General features: G+C 38.4%; 2 protein-coding genes across 2 annotated transcripts; both read left to right on the forward strand.

The window, feature by feature from the left end:
* The first annotated feature begins 2,470 nt into the window (after positions 1-2,470).
* Positions 2,471-3,671, forward strand: LOC116734553 (trace amine-associated receptor 1-like). The gene has a single exon (XM_032586023.1). The coding sequence runs from the start codon at positions 2,623-2,625 to the stop codon at positions 3,592-3,594; it is 972 nt and encodes a 323-aa protein (XP_032441914.1). The 5' UTR covers positions 2,471-2,622; the 3' UTR covers positions 3,595-3,671.
* A 7,593-nt stretch (positions 3,672-11,264) lies between these two features.
* Positions 11,265-12,372, forward strand: LOC116734526 (trace amine-associated receptor 1-like). The gene has a single exon (XM_032585986.1). The coding sequence runs from the start codon at positions 11,401-11,403 to the stop codon at positions 12,370-12,372; it is 972 nt and encodes a 323-aa protein (XP_032441877.1). The 5' UTR covers positions 11,265-11,400.
* Positions 12,373-19,047: the final 6,675 nt, after the last annotated feature.

A 19,047-nucleotide genomic window follows, 5' to 3' on the forward strand; every position in this document is an offset into this window, starting at 1 on the left:
CCTTTTTGATCCACTGTCTCCTGTGCTTTGGCAATCGATTTATCTTCAATCACCAGAGAAGCGTCCTGCTGTTCAATATTTTGAGCAGAAATATTTTGCTCCTCAGGTGCGTGCAGCTCCCACCAGACTGCAAATGACACCTTCTTCTTCTTGTGCTTGGGTGGCTTGGGTGGCTGTAATACCCTTTCAACAATGTTGTCGGAATAAACCTCTTCGACTCTAGGCTGGTTGGACTGCATTGTAACCTTTGCTTGTTTCAGGTTCTAAGATAAATCAGTTCTCTAGAAACTCAGTAAAGATTTCAAGTTAAGTTTGATGTCAATCTCCAAAAGAAATGTTCACCAAACAAAGTTGAAAATGTTACTGTAAACTGCTAAATAAATTCTCAAGAGAAAGTATCAACAACGGCTGCTAAAGGGTTGTGATGAAAGTAGATCGATGTGAGGAGCTTATATAATCGCTGGTGATGTGAGAATTCTGCTTTTGGAGTTATATTGTGATGCCACATTGTGATGTCACAGTTTTCTTTAACATTCAGAGCGGGTTTGTCTGATGGATATTTTTTATTAACACGGCAGATGCGCGCAAACTGACTGCAGAAAACGTTAGTGGGCTTTTAAACTGTCACTGGTTGCCATAGTTACCCACCATTAACTTGTTGTTTTGACGTTGGTTAGCATGTTGTCAGCGTAGCTAGCCTAGGCTACTACAACTGTTCAAAGCTGAGTGATAAAATAAGTTATGCTACCCCAGGACGCCTGGAGTAGGGGGGGAAGTTATGACAATTCCAAGGGCCATTGACCAACAGGGGGCCCTCCACAATTTTTTTTTCATAGAAATTTAATAAAATGTGGCCCTGTCAATTACAAAATTAGTGATATTGTGTTTTCTAAAATTCTTTTTATCAGTAAAAATTAAATGTCATCACTCCCAGACCAAAAAGCACACATCCATATTTGCACTGAACCCGCCCCTGGATATGCATGAAATGGTTCGTTTCTGCTTGACGGTGAAGGTGACTCAAAAAACTGTAACAGCAGCTGCGTGAGGGGGCCTAAACAAATCTTATTTGTATAGCACATTTCAGCAGCAAGGCATTTCAAAGTGCTTTACATCATATCAAACACAAAAACACAATGCAACATAGAATCAACAATCAAAACACGACATTAAGTCAGGTTCCATCAATAAATTTGTAATTGATTACATTTCAAATACAATCCTAAACAGGTGGGTTTTTAGTCAAGTTTGAATCCATAAAAGGTTTACCTGTTACACTCCTACTGTGTTATATGGAACAAAATACCTATTGCTATCTTTATTCCCACTCACGCTCACAATCACACAGTTTAAAACGATGTAGAGAGCATTTTAATGGGCTTCTGGCACAAGGCTCCGTACACCTCTTTCACGGAATTTCGAGCAGGGACTCCGCCGTCCCTCACGGATTTTTGTACAATTCTATGGTACCTGTTAGTGTCTAGAATTTACAGGGTTTCCATTACGCGCAATGACCCTCAGTCACTCGCAATCACATGCAATGATCATCACCTGCTGTTATGAGACAGGAGACACATTTTTCACCCATGACTACAGCAAAATCCTTGCTTTTCACCCTTCAAACCCACAGCAAACATGAATATCATAATGGCAATAATATATTATATGAGTAATTTAAAATCAATCAAGTCAGAATCACACCAAGGAACATAACATGAATTCAACGTCATAAATTAAAGCTTGAACTTGTCCAACAACTAAGACAAAAGAATATTTTACCACTTGGAGACACACCAGAATGTGTGCAAAACAGCTTAAAGATCCAGCAGACCGCTATGGGCCCAACCGATACCCCAGTCCTCCATATGATGCCCAAAGCCTAAACAAATACCTTCCTTCAGCTCCAAAAGGGCTGAAAGAACGTAACCCAACAAAATTTTTTTAACCGTATGTAAATACAACCTTTAATAACGTTTTTATTGTATGCAACTAAAACACTAGATTTTTAAAGGGATGACTAATAGTTATTCTGTGCTACAGTCTTTCTCCTGAGCTGTCAATCTCTGCAGTGACTCCACAATTTACCATTGGATTCGTCTAATAGGCCTTTGTACAGCCTTTCAGTTTAGGTGGATGTTGATGTCTAGGTAGGTTTGAACATGTGACAGTCTTTTCATAATTTCAGATGATGAATGCAAGACTGCTAAAGCATATTTGACGCTCGTTTCTAGCCATGCTTAATTGAAGCCTATTTTACTTTAATTTCCAGCTTATGAATACAATATCACACTGTCACAAAAAGAAGCATGGTGCTTCCTAATGACATGTGTTGCAAATAAAAAAAAAACAGCTCATTGGTCTTCAGTTTCATCCCTTTTCATTGGACATGCTTTTGATTACGTAATGAGAAAGCATATGTTTAAAGGGAAGGGTCATTGAACTACATGGGGGCAGCACAGGTGTGGGTTATCTAATGTGGAAAGAACCTGCTTGTACAAATTTCTTTAAACTGCTATTATTTATACATTAACAAATTTACTTTGCATTACTTAAAAAAAAAAACGTTTTGCAGCCCATTAGATATACAAATGTTATTGATATTTGTAGTAAATATTAAGAGCAATGGAAGAAGAAACTGGTTTTTATGTTGGTTATGATTTCCACCCTTGTTATGAAATTAACAACGTCTCTAAGATAATGAGAAGGACTTCTTCTACAATATGTACTTTGCTCTACATTTTCCTTGGCTTACTGTCTGCTATTACAGTGTGTGGAAACCTTCTTGTAATAATCTCCATCATTTACTTTAAGCAGCTCCACACCCCGTCTAACTACCTTGTCGTCTCTCTGGCTGTGACCGATCTACTTGTTGGGATCGCAGTCTTTCCTCTGAGCATGTCTTTCTCTCTCAGCTACTGTCTGTATTACAGAGACTTATTCTGCAAAATACGAGACAGCTTTGATGTCATACTGAGCTCAACCTCCATTTCAAATTTGTGCTGTATTTCTGTGGACCGGTACTATGCAGTGTGTCAGCCTCTGACATACAAATCTAAGATAAACACTGGTATTGTTCTGGTTATGATCCTCATGAGCTGGGGAATTTCCATACTTGTTGCGATCGGTTTTATTATTGTAGAGATAAATCAGGGAAAATGTCAAGAAAATTGCTTCTCTGATGTTGTGCTTGAAAAGGTTTTTGCACCCATGATCTCATTTTATCTCCCAGTGACCATAATGCTGTATATATACCTGAGGATATTTCTTGTTGCACAAAGACAGGCTCGCAGCATCCAGATTGCAGCAGAGTCTGGCGCAACTGTGAGCAACATGGAAAGAAAGGCAACCAAAACTCTGGCCATTGTTCTAGGAGTTTTTCTGATGTGCTGGCTGCCTTTCTTTCTCTGTTTTTCCTTCCAGTTGTTGGGTGGCGTATCAATGATGGTGTATGAAACCCTTAATTGGCTTGCACTGTCCAACTCAATGCTCAATCCATTCATCTATGCGTTCTTTTACAGCTGGTTCAGGTCGGCATTCAGAATGATCATTTCTGGAAAAATCTTTCAAGGAAATACAAACACTAAGCTATTTTGATACATTTTAATTCAAAGAAGCAAATAACCCTCCAGTCTGGAACATATTGTGAAAAATCTTATCATATTGAATTTAAAAAGTTTTAATGCAGTCTTTTTTTAGATGACTCTTATTGACTTTGTTTATGGCATGCTGATATTGTAACATCATATAATTAGATCAGGATCTTGCGATGCTTTAAGAAAAGCAAAATGTATTAAAGTCCTGAATGTAACGTAAGACTTTGTTCTCTTATTATTAATGTTGTGAAGGAAAATATTTCTATCATGAAACCCTATTTGTCGTCTGTTAATTTAAACAATAAACATATTTAAACTATTTAACCGCAATTTGTCTTTCTCCTAATAAATGACTCAATTTAAATCTGATTAAGCTTTGTGTGACGCGCATTACCATACAGGCGTCAGCCAAAGTTTCTCCACAGCGATGTAAAGTGCTTCATGAAAGCTGCTGCCTGAATTGGCACGTCAGTTGTTGAGCTTTTGGCCTTTATTTACATGGGTAGGAGGGTAGTCGAATCCAGAGCTGCATGAGAGGAATGAAAAGGAAAGAGTGAAGTAGTGGTAATGTAAAAGAAACTTCCTGCTACATAACAGGGAAGTTGGCAGAGCAAAAACATCAGCAAATTAAATGTCAATCATTGAGGCTTCCTAGCTGTGATTTTACTGACAAAAGTAATCTTTAATCTCTCTTAAGTGTGCCACTTTAATAGATAAAACTACCATAAAGCATAATAAAAGAGAAAGCTTGATACTAAATCCATTAGGATAAACAGACCTCGATAGTCAATTAATGATCTAAAATTGGCTTTTTATGTAAGAGACACAACAACATAATGTAAATATTTCAGTCTTGCAAAAACAGAGAAGCTTCAAAGTGGCATTTAGGACTTTTAAGAAAAAAGAAAAAACATGTTAAATGATAATTTATAAAGAATATGTTTATGCTCAAGCAAACTTCCATATAATGGTGTGCATGTGAACGCATTAATAAATCGGCAAGTGCGCCACATACCTGAGATGTCATCAAGTGTGCACAGCAGGTCCATTCAGGATAAACTCCCCATGTGTTTCTGGTCCAGTCATCACGTCGTTTATGGTTAAAATCCTGCAGAATCGGACAACAACTGACGTGCATTTTTGCTGTTTAATAGAATTTTTACTACTAGACCATACTGTTGCCAACCTGTTGCTTTGCCTGGCTCACGTTTGTTCACTGGAAGTACATCATCGCAAGTAAATGTAGAAAATTACTTCAACTCCTGGTAAAAACCATAAACTAGGCTAACATAAAACAGTGAGACCAGCCCTGAACCAGGTAAAAACTTAGAAAAAAATTTAGTTGCAACGCCCAATGAACAACAAAGAAATAAGTAGCAAATTCCTAACCAATGTTGGAACTAGCAAGGCCATGTATTGATTAGCCGTGTAGCCAAACACAAGGCTAAGTTAGCACAACGGCAGCGGATTTAGGTTTGTTTTTTTTAAATCTAATTTAATTTTATGAATGTGCAGTTGTGGCATTTCCCTCAAAACAATGTATAATTTTCAATAAATAATTATTCTAAATTGTTTAAAAAATTTTTTTAAATCACGCAACAGGATTTGGCCTTTGCGATGAGTATTATCACTTCCATGAAGCAATTGAGAGGAACCCATATTGCCAATATGGATCGGTTTTTGGATCGCTTTTAACATCTAACCCATCTAATGCCAAATACGTTCACCACGACAGACAGAACAAAATATTTTGTCCAACAATGGGCACAGAATAATGACCAGCACTTAGTTTACGATTTATGTCAAACATCTCATCAAGCTGTCTCATTAAGTATTTCTGTAGTTCGATATTTCCCAATTCAGGTTCCTTAGATTTGGCCTGACACGTACACTTTGCTTGACTTGTGGAAATCACAGTGTCCTTGGAATAACACTGCTTTTCCAAGGAAGCTACCTGTTCACCGTCTTTTGCTGGAACTGAAACAGCTTGCCCTTCCATATGTTCAGCAAAGAAATTTAGTTCAATGCAAGGTTCTGATTCAGGGAACACTTTCCAAAATGTCTTCTTTCCGCTGCTTGGCAAAGCTGCCTGATAACTTGGTTTCTTTGGCAGAGGACCGTTATTGATGTCACTATTTTCTGTCAAAAACGTTAGATCTATGCAAGCATCTGAATCGGGGAAAGATTTCCATAATAGTGGGGTCTTCTTGATGCGCTTCGTCTTTGATGTCTGTTTCTCCCCTTTTTGATCATTCTTCTGTGATTTGGAGATGGATTTCTTTTCGGTGACCAGCTGTGTTTTAGAAGGTTCTTCTGTGAAAGACTCCTTTTTCAAGGAATCTTTCTGATCACCTTCTTCTTCAGGCCGAGAAGTGTCCTGCTTATTTTCAGTGCAAGACTTTGGCAGGAAATCGCATGCATTATTACGTCATTTCCATTAAATCAGTGTAAAAAGGTCTTCAAACAATATTATTGTTTATCGCAATAATTTTTGAGACAATTAATCGCTCAGCAAAATTTGTTATCGTGACAGGCCTATGGATGGCATGTAAAAGAATAGTCTTTTTTTCCTTCAGCGGTGTCTGCATGCGCAAAATTTCTTTACGTAAACAATAACGTGCAGGGGTCTATATTTGTAAATATGATTATGATTAAGTCAGTTCCTCACCAGCTATGAACCTCACTGCACATCACTGCAAGCAGTGTACAGTCACTGCCATGCTCACAGGCTGAATCTTGTGTTAGTCGACTGTGTACATAATGTTGATGCTGCAGCCGATTTTTTTTTAGATATTGCAAATGCTTTACAAGGTTTTTTCTGGATCGGTTATTCATTATCTTTTTCTTAAGAAGCAGGAGAAACTTGTGTCGGCAGGAAAACGCCTAGAACTCAAGAGACTCGGTGACACTCGCTGGGTGTATAAGTATGAGTCCCTTCAAAATAACTCTCCCAGCTGTCGCATTATGTTGTTCACCAAAAAAGTGCTAAACAGAGGACAGAGGCTCTCAGTGCACTTATAGATGAGAAGTTTGTTCTGCATCTTGTAATTTTTGAGGTTATTTTTAGAACAACAAAATTTATGTCTGAACAGCTACACAGAACCCCGTCCTGTGACGGGGTTCTATTATGACTTGGACAAACAAAAATGACTGGCCAAGGCTGGAGATCACTATAGTGAGATTTATTAAGCTTTTCTTCAGGTGATCAAAGAGGAGAAGTGCAGAACATATACAAAGGGCATCCCAGGCGGGTTAAAATCAGTCTAACGGCAGTACCTTCAATGCAAGAGTCCATCACCTTCAGTGTGACTTGTCAGGAGTCTGGCTACAGACTGACTCCCTGTGGCGCAAAGCAGGACTGTTGTAAACGAATATTTTAGTAATCGAGTAATCTATTGATTATTCTTACATTTAATCGAGTAATCAGATAAAAAGATTTATAAAATAAAATTTTGGTAAATCTGGCATAACACAGGTGTTACTATTGGATATCAATATCAGTCCAATTTTTCATATTTGAGCATCCTTAACAGTTACTTTGTTGTAGTTTAGAAAACTAACCTGGAACAATAATAGCTCACTTTCTAAGTTAACCTGAAGAAAGTTAACTGTCAAGATCTGAAATTATATCCAATTTAATAATAAAGAGGCAGGCTCACAAATACGCTTATAAAAAAATGTCTATACTCCAGCTTTTAGTTTATGTATTCATCTTTAGCCAGTTTAATAGAAGAATTCTCACCTTGCCCCATACCTGTCAAGCTTTGGGTTTGAAAATACAGGAAATGTCGCCTGGATTTGGGGGGGCTTGGGGTGGTGGTGGGGAGCAATACGGGATATTTACGGCACCTTCGTTCGTCACACTCAGAAACTCATCTACTGCCACGATGCGCTCCGCCACCCGTTTGTTGAGACCGGGATGATGTGAAATTTATTTACCTCTGTCTCTGTCACATTTTCCGTACCCTTCTTTTCATCTTTGTGTCAGACCGTAAAAAACGTCATAATGTTTATGCCACGAGTATTGGTGAGTACTCCAGTTTAAATTTCCGCCACATACTACCGAGCTGTAAACTTACTGAGATCAACTGATTGGGCACCCCGTATATAAATAAAATTAAATTATACCTCTTGAAAGTCCTAGTTGCTTCTTAAAACACACCCGTTAAATGAGCAATGAACATGTTGGGTCGCTTTTTCTTAAGCTCAACGAATGAGGATTTTGGCTCCTCCTCATGGACCTGAAGCAGTCCGCTCTAACTGTCACGTCTCCTGCCTCCTTGTTTGAGACTGAGATTAACATTGGGGCAAATACGACAGTACAAACACTTAACATTTACAAAGCACTTATGTAAGACTGGTTATGTTAGCTGTGTTAAACACATACGAGGCATTTCGGAGAACTTAGAAACATTCACTTACCTTCAAAGTCCTTTATAAAACTGGACACATACAACTTAAATCCCTTGTCCTTTTTGGAAGTTGGAACTGTTGAAGTCGTTTCTATAATCCTATAAACATCGTTATTGTGGGCAAGTCCTGCAAGGACTAAGTGAAAAACGCCATTGCTAATTCACTATTGCCTACAACTATCAACAACACGCGCGCGACCCGGAGCAGTGAGGGGGAGGGAAAGAGGGGCACGCGGGGGGTGAAGGAACAAACCAGCTAATGAAGAAGAAGCTAAGCAAAGTATCGTACTAAGAAGGTATTTAATATTCTTTGCTATGCATCTAAATTAGTGCAGAACCTTTCATATTAGGAAATTATATTACTTTATAAATTAAGGTGACCAGATTTCCAAGACTAAATCTGGGGACATTTCTCACTCGGCGATAAAGAAGAAGCAAATTTATCAAACAAAAATGAAGAAACTGGGACAGATAAGTTTACATATTTTTAACATTTAAACATTAAAAATCAAATATAAAAGTAGGAATTTGTCTTTCCACACAGTGGTAATATTACTATTAATAATAATAAAAGTAATAGCAGCAATAGAAAATTAAAACTAGAAATATGGGGGAAATTGTGTACATAGTTTGTAAGTGACCATTCATATACAGTACATCAATAACATAGTTGGTACCTCTGTTAATGAACAAAAAGCCCATAATGGTAACAGAAGTAACTTGAAAGTGACAAAAGTAGTAAACAATTGTTTACTGACAAACTGATGAAAGTCAGACACTGCTTTTAAATTGTGGCTCAATGAAAATGATGGTAGCTAAAACTTATTAGCATTTTTGTGTCTGTGACCAAAGAGCTGATGCACCTTTTGTCTCATCTCTCCGAGAACCTGTGTGGTAAATTCAGCCTCACTTTTTTATGATTTGCTTTCCTCCTTGGTCATTTCACATCAAGTCCACCTTGACCTCGGAGTTCACCTTTACTTTCTGGACTTGGTTGTTCTGGACTTTTAGTAACCATTCATATCATAATTTTCTTGAATTTGTCAATTTTCTTCCTGCAGTCACAGCCAGGGAGATCGGCTCCAGTCCTGTGGACCTTAAGTTTCAGAATAATCTATGCAACTGTAGTCATCTTGGTCTGTCATTTTCTTATTCTGTTGAACCTCAATTAAAAACAATGTCTGATTTTTATTGGTTAATTTTTAGTAAATTTTCATTTATTACTTTTGTTTGTGTCAAGTTGTTTCAGTGCCACTGTGGGTTTTTCAGTCATTAACAGAAGATACCAACAACTTTGTCCACCTGTGAATGTTGTGCAAGAATGGACACATAACTGTCCATAAATACAAGAGGTGTGTGTAAAGTTATGTAGCTGATATGTAAGGACACTGTGTGTGTTTGAGATGAGTGAACTCTGGTAAGGAAGTCCACCAACATGAGCTCATCTCTGGATCTGCAAACCCTCCTGGGTCTGAAGAGCCATCAGCCACATGATCATAGAGGTCTGGATAGAATAAGAGCAGAAAGGATTATGTGAAAAACTGAAAACACTACAGGTGATAGTAAAAGAAACACTTAAAATACAACATATAAGACACAATTAAATAATAATATGTTTATATTTAATATTTCTCTCCAGCTTTCTCAGTTTTCCTGTTTTCTTCATTCATTCAGTTTATCAGGATATTTTCCTCCTGTCTCATCTTTTATCAGTCTGCCACTATTCTAAAACAGAGACATAATATCATCTCAATCTCCCCAAAAACATTAGAATGTACATTTGACATACTGAAATTTTACAATTTAAGAAATAAAATTAGATTTGTTTTCCTTTAGAATTTGGTTATTTTGAGATGAGGAGTTGGATTCTTCCTAGTATAATCTTAGTATAAATATTAACCTTTTTCATCAGCTGATGAAATGTCAAAAATGCCATATTTAGCAAAATAAATAAATAAATAATAGTTTGGAGCTAAACGAACAGAAGAGATTATCTCTCCATCCTCATCAGTTTCAGTTCATGTTCTTCTTCATTCAGTTTTCCTGTCACTGAGTGACTCCATTTTTTGTGAGAAACTTTAATATGCCCAAACTCATATCTAGCTTTGAAAATACAACCCACTGATCACCAGTTAATTCCAAAACACTAATTCTGTAGTTGTTCATTGTGCTCTCGTCTTGTGTTTGTTAAGAAAAGCTTAGTTTTATTTTACCGCAAACCAAATCTTTATGACGGCCAGGATTAGCCAAGTTCAAACAAAACACTTTGATTCACACATACCGTATCAGGTCAGCTCCTCTTCCAGCTTGTTGTCCTTTCTGGCAGCGCGTTCTGCTCTTCTTGATTTTTATTGGCGGTTGGCTATGATGCTCTTCTTCTCTGTAACGTTAACAGTAGCGCGAGAAGCTACCGTAACTGCTGTTGTTGCGCGCAACACGCTTACTCGCGCTTTCTACTCCATGTCATATGGAGTCTCCGGCTACCGCAATAACAATCTATAGGAAACTTTTTTTTCCTCAATCATAAAACGCTAAAATCGGGGATTTTTCCGGGGACGGCTTCAGCCGGGAACAGGCCATCTAAAACGGGGACTGTCCCCGGAAATCGGGGACGTCGGGTCACCCTAATATAAATGTTTTAAAAAGAACAGTAAATGTTACTTTTTTTATTACATTGTTCCCTGACCTTAAATTACTGCATGGCTTTCATGCCAATGTCATTTGTTTGTTTTCTACGCATATTGTTTTAAAATAGTCCTGAAAAGAATTGGATCCAGAATCAGTGGTGGAGAGGTAGAGTGTGCGACCCATGTAACATAGCAGAGCTAAGTTTTTATTTAGCACTTTAGCTCTTTAGCTAATATTTAGCGTGCATTTAATGACAATTAATTCAAATTATGCCTTGTGTCAATGATTTGCATCAAACCAAAAACTATATTTGTTGCATGGGTGACATTCACATGAGGAACCTCTAATTGTGCTCTTAAGCAATGTGCTTGAGAGCATAAACACTATTAATGTGCTTTCAGTTGTAAATACCAAATGACGTTATGTGAATGAAGGGTCTGTCACAAAAAAAATGTAAATAGTTACATAAATAGTTACCCTGAGAAACAAAAACAAGTCAATGAAAACTTTTCATTGGTCCGCAGGTTCCTCCCTTCCTGTTGGATGGGTTTTGGATTGCGTAATGTTTGAGCATAATAAGTATCAAGACAAGGTGATTCAGCAGCACATTGACCTGACAGCAAGACTTGACTTTGTTTAGGTGATTTAGATGTGCTAACTAGCTCATTTGAGAGATTATACTAAGGTGTTATTTTCTAAAATAAGGTGGTTTTGTAGTCTGTTTGGCATATGAATGTTATTGATATTTATAGTAATTACAAAGAGCAATGGAAGAAGAAACTGGTTTTTATGTTGGTTATGATTTCCACCCTTGTTATGAAATTAACAACGTCTCTAAGATAATGAGAAGGACTTCTTCTACAATATGTACTTTGCTCTACATTTTCCTTGGCTTACTGTCTGCTATTACAGTGTGTGGAAACCTTCTTGTAATAATCTCCATCATTTACTTTAAGCAGCTCCACACCCCGTCTAACTACCTGATCGTCTCTCTGGCTGTGGCCGATCTACTTGTTGGGATCGTAGTCTTTCCTCTGAGCATGTCTTTCTCTCTCAGCTACTGTCTGTATTACAGAGACTTATTCTGCAAAATACGAGACAGCGTCGATGTCATACTGACCGCAACCTCCATTTCAAATTTGTGCTGTATTTCTGTGGACCGGTACTATGCAGTGTGTCAGCCTCTGACATACAAATCTAAGATAAACACTGGTATTGTTCTGGTTATGATCCTCATGAGCTGGGGCATTGCCGTACTTCTTGCGATCGGTTTTATTATTGCAGAAGTAAATCAGGAAAAATGCCAAGAAAATTGTTTCTCTGATGTTGTGCTTGAAAAGGTTTTAGCCCCAGTTTTCTCGTTCTATCTCCCAGTGACCATAATGCTGTGTATATACCTGAAGATATTTCTTGTTGCACAAAGACAGGCTCGCAGCATCCAGAATGCAGTAAAGCCTGGTGCAACTGTGATCAACATGGAAAGAAAGGCAACCAAAACTCTGGCCATTGTTCTAGGAGTTTTTCTGATGTGCTGGCTGCCTTTCTTTCTCTGTTTTTCCTTCCAGTTGTTGGGTGGCGTATCAATGATGGTGTATGAAACCCTTAACTGGCTTGCACTGTCCAACTCAATGCTCAATCCATTCATCTATGCGTTCTTTTACAGCTGGTTCAGGTCGGCATTCAGAATGATCATTTCTGGAAAGATCTTTCAAGGAAATACAAACACTAAGCTATTTTGATACATTTTAATTCAAAGAAGCAAATAACCCTCCAGTCTGGAACATATTGTGAAAAATCTTATCATATTGAATTTAAAAAGTTTTAATGCAGTCTTTTTTTAGATGACTCTTATTGACTTTGTTTATGGCATGCTGATAATGTAACATCATATAATTAGATCAGGATCTTGCGATGCTTTAAGAAAAGCAAAATGTATTAAAGTCCTGAATGTAACGTAAGACTTTGTTCTCTTATTATTAATGTTGTGAAGGAAAATATTTCTATCATGAAACCCTATTTGTCGTCTGTTAATTTAAACAATAAACATATTTAAACTATTTAACCACAATTTGTCTTTCTCCTAATAAATGACTCAATTTAAATCTGATTAAGCTTTGTGTGACGCGCATTACCATACAGGCGTCAGCCAAAGTTTCTCTACAGCGATGTAAAGTGCTTCATGAAAGCTGCTGCCTGAATTGGCACGTCAGTTGTTGAGCTTTTGGCCTTTATTTACATGGGTAGGAGGGTAGTCGAATCCAGAGCTGCATGAGAGGAATGAAAAGGAAAGAGTGAAGTAGTGGTAATGTAAAAGAAACTTCCTGCTACATAACAGGGAAGTTGGCAGAGCAAAAACATCAGCAAATTAAATGTCAATCATTGAGGCTTCCTAGCTGTGATTTTACTGACAAAAGTAATCTTTAATCTCTCTTAAGTGTGCCACTTTAATAGATAAAACTACCATAAAGCATAATAAAAGAGAAAGCTTGATACTAAATCCATTAGGATAAACAGACCTCGATAGTCAATTAATGATCTAAACTTGGCTTTTTATGTAAGAGACACAACAACATAATGTAAATATTTCAGTCTTGCAAAAACAGAGAAGCTTCAAAGTGGCATTTAGGACTTTTAAGAAAAAAGAAAAAACATGTTAAATGATCATTTATAAATAATATGTTTATGCTCAAGCAAACTTCCATATAATGGTGTGCATGTGAACGCATTAATAAATCGGCAAGTGCGCCACATACCTGAGATGTCATCAAGTGTGCACAGCAGGTTCATTCAGGATAAACTCCCCATGTGTTTCTGGTCCAGTCATCACGTCGTTTGTGGTTAAAATCCTGCAGAATCGGACAACAACTGACGTATTTTTGCTGTTTAATAGAATTTTTACTACTAGACCATACTAGCTGTTGCCAACCTGTTGCTTTGCCTGGCTCACGTTTGTTCACTGTAAGTACATCATCACAAATAAATGTAGAAAATTACTTCAACTCCTGGTAAAAACCATAAACTAGGCTAACATAAAACAGTGAGAGCAGCCCTGAACCAGGTAAAAACTTAGAAAAAAATGTAGTTGCAACGCCCAATGAACAACAAAGAAATAAGTAGCAAATTCCTAACCAATGTTGGAACTAGCAAGGCTATGTATTGATTAGCCGTGTAGCCAAACACAAGGCTAAGTTAGCACAACGGCAGCGGATTTAGGTTTGTTTTTTTAAAATCTAATTTCATTTTATGAATGTGCAGTTGTGGCATTTCCCTCAAAACAATGTATAATTTTCAATAAATAATTATTCTAAATTGTTTAAATTTTTTTTTAAATCATGCAACAGGATTTGGCCTTTGCGATGAGTATTATCACTTCCATGAAGCAATTGAGAGGAACCCATATTGCCAATATGGATCGCTTTTTGGATCGCTTTTAACATCTAACCCATCTAATGCCAAATACGTTCACCACGACAGACAGAACAAAGTATTTTGTCCAACAATGGGCACAGAATAATGACCAGCACTTAGTTTACGATTTATGTCAAACATCTCATCAAGCTGTCTCATTAAGTATTTCTGTAGTTCGATATTTCCCAATTCAGGTTCCTTAGATTTGGCCTGACACGTACACTTTGCTTGACTTGTGGAAATCACAGTGTCCTTGGAATAACACTGCTTTTCCAAGTAAGCTACCTGTTCACCGTCTTTTGCTGGAACTGAAACAGCTTGCCCTTCCATATGTTCAGCAAAGAAATTTAGTTCAATGCGAGGTTCTGATTCAGGGAACACTTTCCAAAATGTCTTCTTTCCGCTGCTGGGCAAAGCAGCCTGATAACTTGGTTTTTTGGCAGAGGACCGTTATTGATGTCACTATTTTCTGTCAACAATGTTAGATCTATGCAAGCATCTGAATCGGGGAAAGATTTCCATAATAGTGGCGTCTTCTTGATGCTAGGATGGTCTTCTTCTCTGTAACGTTAACAGTAGCGCGAGAAGCTACCGTAACTGCTGTTGTTGCACGCAACACGCTTACTCGCGCTTTCTACTCCATGTCATATGGAGTCTCCGGCTACCGTAATAACAATCTATAGGAAACTTTTTTTTCTCATTCATAAAACGCTAAAATCGGGGATTTTTCCGGGGACGGCTTCAGCCGGGGACAGGCCATCTAAAACGGGGACTGTCCCCGGAAATCGGGGACGTCGGGTCACCCTAATATAAATGTTTTAAAAAGAACAGTAAATGTTACTTTTTTTATTACATGGTTCCCTGACCTTAAATTACTCCATGGCTTTCATGCCAATGTCATTTGTTTGTTTTCTACGCATATTGTTTTAAAATAGTCCTGAAAAGAATTGGATCCAGAATCAGTGGTGGAGAGGTAGAGTGTGCGACCCATGTAACATAGCAGAGCTAAGTTTTTATTTAGCACTTTAGCTAATATTTAGCGTGCATTTAATGACAATTAATTCAAATTATGCCTTGTGTCAATGATTTGCATCAAACCAAAAACTATATTTGTTGCATGGGTGACATTCACATGAGGAACCTCTAATTGTGCTCTTAAGCAATGTGCTTGAGAGCATAAACACTATTAATGTGCTTTCAGTTGTAAATACCAAATGACGTTATGTGAATGAAGGGTTTGTGATAGGTTTATTTTGTCACAACCTGCAAAGAACCAGCCAGAGACAGAGATTAGGTTTCTTTTGATTTCTTTTCTGCAGAATAGGAGAATTGAGAACAGACGCGACGAATCGCTGTCAAACACTGTCCGGACTCAATTCTACCAGTTCTTTCTTTGCATTTCTCTTTATTGTATAGAAAAAGGAGGTTGGGCTTCTCTTCACACAGTCACACAGAGAATTGACCAACCGTCTTTACATTCTGGAACCTCTCATGGACATGCCCTTATAAGGGCATGTGGCTGACCACAACTAATCAGTTACATATGGAACTAATAACACATGAATGTTTAACGTTTTTAGCTTCTAAGCAAACATCCTAAACAAAGTTAATAACATACTACAAAAGAAAGAGAAGTTAAGTAAATATAAAAAGAAGAATAATATGAGAGTAATAATATAAAAGAATAATATGAAAAGAATAATATGAAAACATAACTTGTAAAATAAACTCATGAGTAAATGAACAGGAGGATAACTTTCCTAACATTTCCCACCTGTTTTTCATATTAAGCATGAAAAGTCTAACACAGACATCAGGAATACATCACTTGCTGGCACATTTTCAATGCATCCATCATAACGTTAGACATCAGGGTGCCCCTCAGTGATAGAGGCAACAAGTTGATATTGATATAGAACATGTCCAACAGTTTTGGCTATCAGAGATTTTAGACATGGGATTATGCAGGCAGTAAAAATACAAAACAAGAAAAGAATAATAAGAAGAGGCATCATTAATTTCAACAGCAGGTGCCACCATGGTCCAGATATGAACCAAGAAAGGAAATCTCCTTGTGAGGGAACAGCATCCTGTAACATGGCTTGTTGCAGATTCTTTAAGGCAGACATGGCTTCAGCAATATGAGTTTCATTAGCATCAGAAATATAAGTACAACAAGATGTTCCTATCATTACACACACACCACCCTGACTAGCTGTAAGTATGTCTAACACCATCCTGTTTTGGAGAACCATCAGTCGCATTTCACTAAGTTGTTGATTCTGTCCTCTCTCAATGTCCATGGTAATATTTACCAGGGTCTTCATTCTGTAATCCAAAGTTTCAATCATCAGCATAGATTTTGCTACTCCAACCCATGGAAAAATTGACAGTCCCCATTTCCCAGCAGTACTCCAATGTTTGTGTTCTCTGGGAACATTTGAACCCCAGATAGGATCATGTGGCTGGAAAACAATTTCTGAATTTCTCCGCCGTCGCAGGTGATGAGAGTGTACTGCTGCAGTAGATACAATGATGGTATGATCAGAGACAAACACAGGAGCACAAGTACCTGACCAGTTCATGGGTAGCGATGCATAGATATTACTTCCTCCACACAGAAACCAACCACCCTCAGTGGGATAATTTCCTCGAGGTGTCCACATGGGACATGGAATAAGAGTCCCATCAGCACTTGGACAAACGGAGCTAGGAAATAAATCAGTGATATTTTGCTGGCATCCAGGTACATGGCCTACCCGAACAGTCCAGTTTCCTGGTGGAGAATGGATACAGACCGGATGTTTTGTCCCTGACATCGTGACAGCTTTCATCCGTGATGGGTATCCAGTAACATTACTGTAGGTGAAGATGGGCGTCACGCCAGTGCACACTCTTTTCATCAGGATGTCACCATCTGAAGTGTTGACTGGAGTCGCTGGCATGAAACGTAAAGCACAAGAGGCAAAACAGACAGCTTGGGACCTGTTCATGGGACTGACATACAGAGTAGGTTTTCTGGTAGACTTTGGCATCACCGAGCAGACGTAGCAGTTGGTCATATTCCGTTCTTTGGCCAACATCTCCACATAAGTCTGCCATATGTTGTCATGGTGATGGTCTGGAAGGTGTCCTAGCCAGATCTTCATAGCAGTGGTATGGACAAATCTTCTCCCCAGATGGATTAGTGAGGTTGGACTGAAAAAACAGGACACGCACACAGCAGCCACAGCACAAAAGAGGCCCCATCTCCATGAGGACCCCATCTTTGCTCAGTTACAGAGATGTTAGAGTTTACCTAGGACTCTATGGAACAGGGATGTGATGAGTTCTTCTGCTGACGTTGAGATGTGTGACCCTATATAGCCACACCCCTTTGTAGTCAGATCTTCCCCACTGCCCCCACCTAGGTCTCCAACACTCTCTGCAACTTACAGTGGCTGAGGTGAATCCAGGATGGTCTCTCAGCGATCTTTACTGCAGTGGGAGTGGTCAAAAGCACTTGAAACGGTCCCTCCCACCGTGGGCAGGCCCAGTTCTGTCTCTTAATGGCCTTGATGAAAACCCAATCGCCTGGTTTCACCACCTGGAGGTCCTGTGAAGACAAAGGTTCTTCTGGCAGTGAATTTGCATTTGACACTTCTTTAGACTGTAACATTTCTTTCATGTAATCAGCTAAAGTTTTTTCACTGTCATCTGGTGGTGGTGTGGTGTCTTTAAATAACGGAAGCTTAAAAGCTCTGCCGTGTACTATTTCAAAAGGAGTTAAACCATTCCCAGTGGGCACAATTCTCATGTACATTTTCACTAAATCCAGACACTCTGGCCATGGCCTTTTGGTTTCTTCCATACATTTTTTAAGTCTGGATTTAACAGTAGAATTTGCTCTTTCAATTAACCCAGCGCTTTGGGGATGGTATGAACAGTGATTTTTTAATGTTATCTGCAATCTGTCTGCCATTAACCGAATGACTTGATTCACAAAATGTGGACCATTGTCACTGTAGATTTTCTGTGGGATGCCATGAGTTGGAATGATAGTTCTGCATATTGCTTTAGCTACAGTTAGTGCATCCGCATATTTTGCCGGGACAATTTCAACCCATTTAGAAAAAGCATCAATCATCACTAAGCAAAATTTATAGGGACCACTTTGAGAAAGTTCAATGAAATCCATATGCATAGTCTCAAATGGGTATTGTGGCTTAGGAAATTGACCCCTCTTTGGTCGAACATTTCCTTGTGGATTATGTCTTACACAGATTGTACATGCTCTACAGAAAGTTTTAGCATATACATTAAACCCAAACACTGAAAAATGCTGCTGAATTATGTGAACCATCCCACCTGTGGACACATGGCAACAACTATGAGTCAGAATTGCTGCAGCATTAAAAAGACTTTTAGGAAGAATAGGTTTATTGTTAAGCATATAAAGGCCTGTTGTGTTCTTAACAGCACCCTTACTGAACCATGAGCGTTGTTCAGCACGGTGAGCAGCTTGTTGGTGTGACAGGAGAATTTCTAGATCAATAAGAAGTTCCTGTGATGTCGCATGATATATCTCTGACACACCAAAAGCGCCTGTAGCAGCTAGCTTAGCCGTGTTATCTGCATAACGATTACCAGTAGACACAAAATCAGTCCCTTTAGTGTGAGCAACACATTTGAGAAGGGCCAACTTAGATGGTAAAAGTATGGCCTGAAGCAGCGATAACAGAAGCTTAGCATGTGTAACAGATTTGCCAGTACTAGTAGTCATACCCCTGCGTTCCCATTGTTTAGCAAAAAAGAAAACTGTAGAAAATACATATTGACTATCAGTATAAATAGTGACATCTTGACCTTTAGCCAACTCACAAGCCCTGGTCAAAGCAATTAGTTCAGCAGCCTGGGCTGAATGATGAGCTTTGATCTGTTTGGCTTCAACTACTTCACCAGCAGAGGTCACCACTGCGTAACCTGTTTGAGTCTCCCCTTTGTAATTTTTGGAACAAGATCCATCC

The sequence above is a fragment of the Xiphophorus hellerii genome, chromosome 15 (assembly GCF_003331165.1).
Source record: "Xiphophorus hellerii strain 12219 chromosome 15, Xiphophorus_hellerii-4.1, whole genome shotgun sequence".
NCBI lineage: Eukaryota > Metazoa > Chordata > Actinopteri > Cyprinodontiformes > Poeciliidae > Xiphophorus > Xiphophorus hellerii.

Excerpts from the sequence above, each read along its gene's own strand:
- LOC116734553 (XM_032586023.1), top strand. The coding sequence starts at position 2,623 with ATGGAAGAAGAAACTGGTTTTTATGTTGGTTATGATTTCCACCCTTGT.
- LOC116734526 (XM_032585986.1), top strand. The coding sequence starts at position 11,401 with ATGGAAGAAGAAACTGGTTTTTATGTTGGTTATGATTTCCACCCTTGT.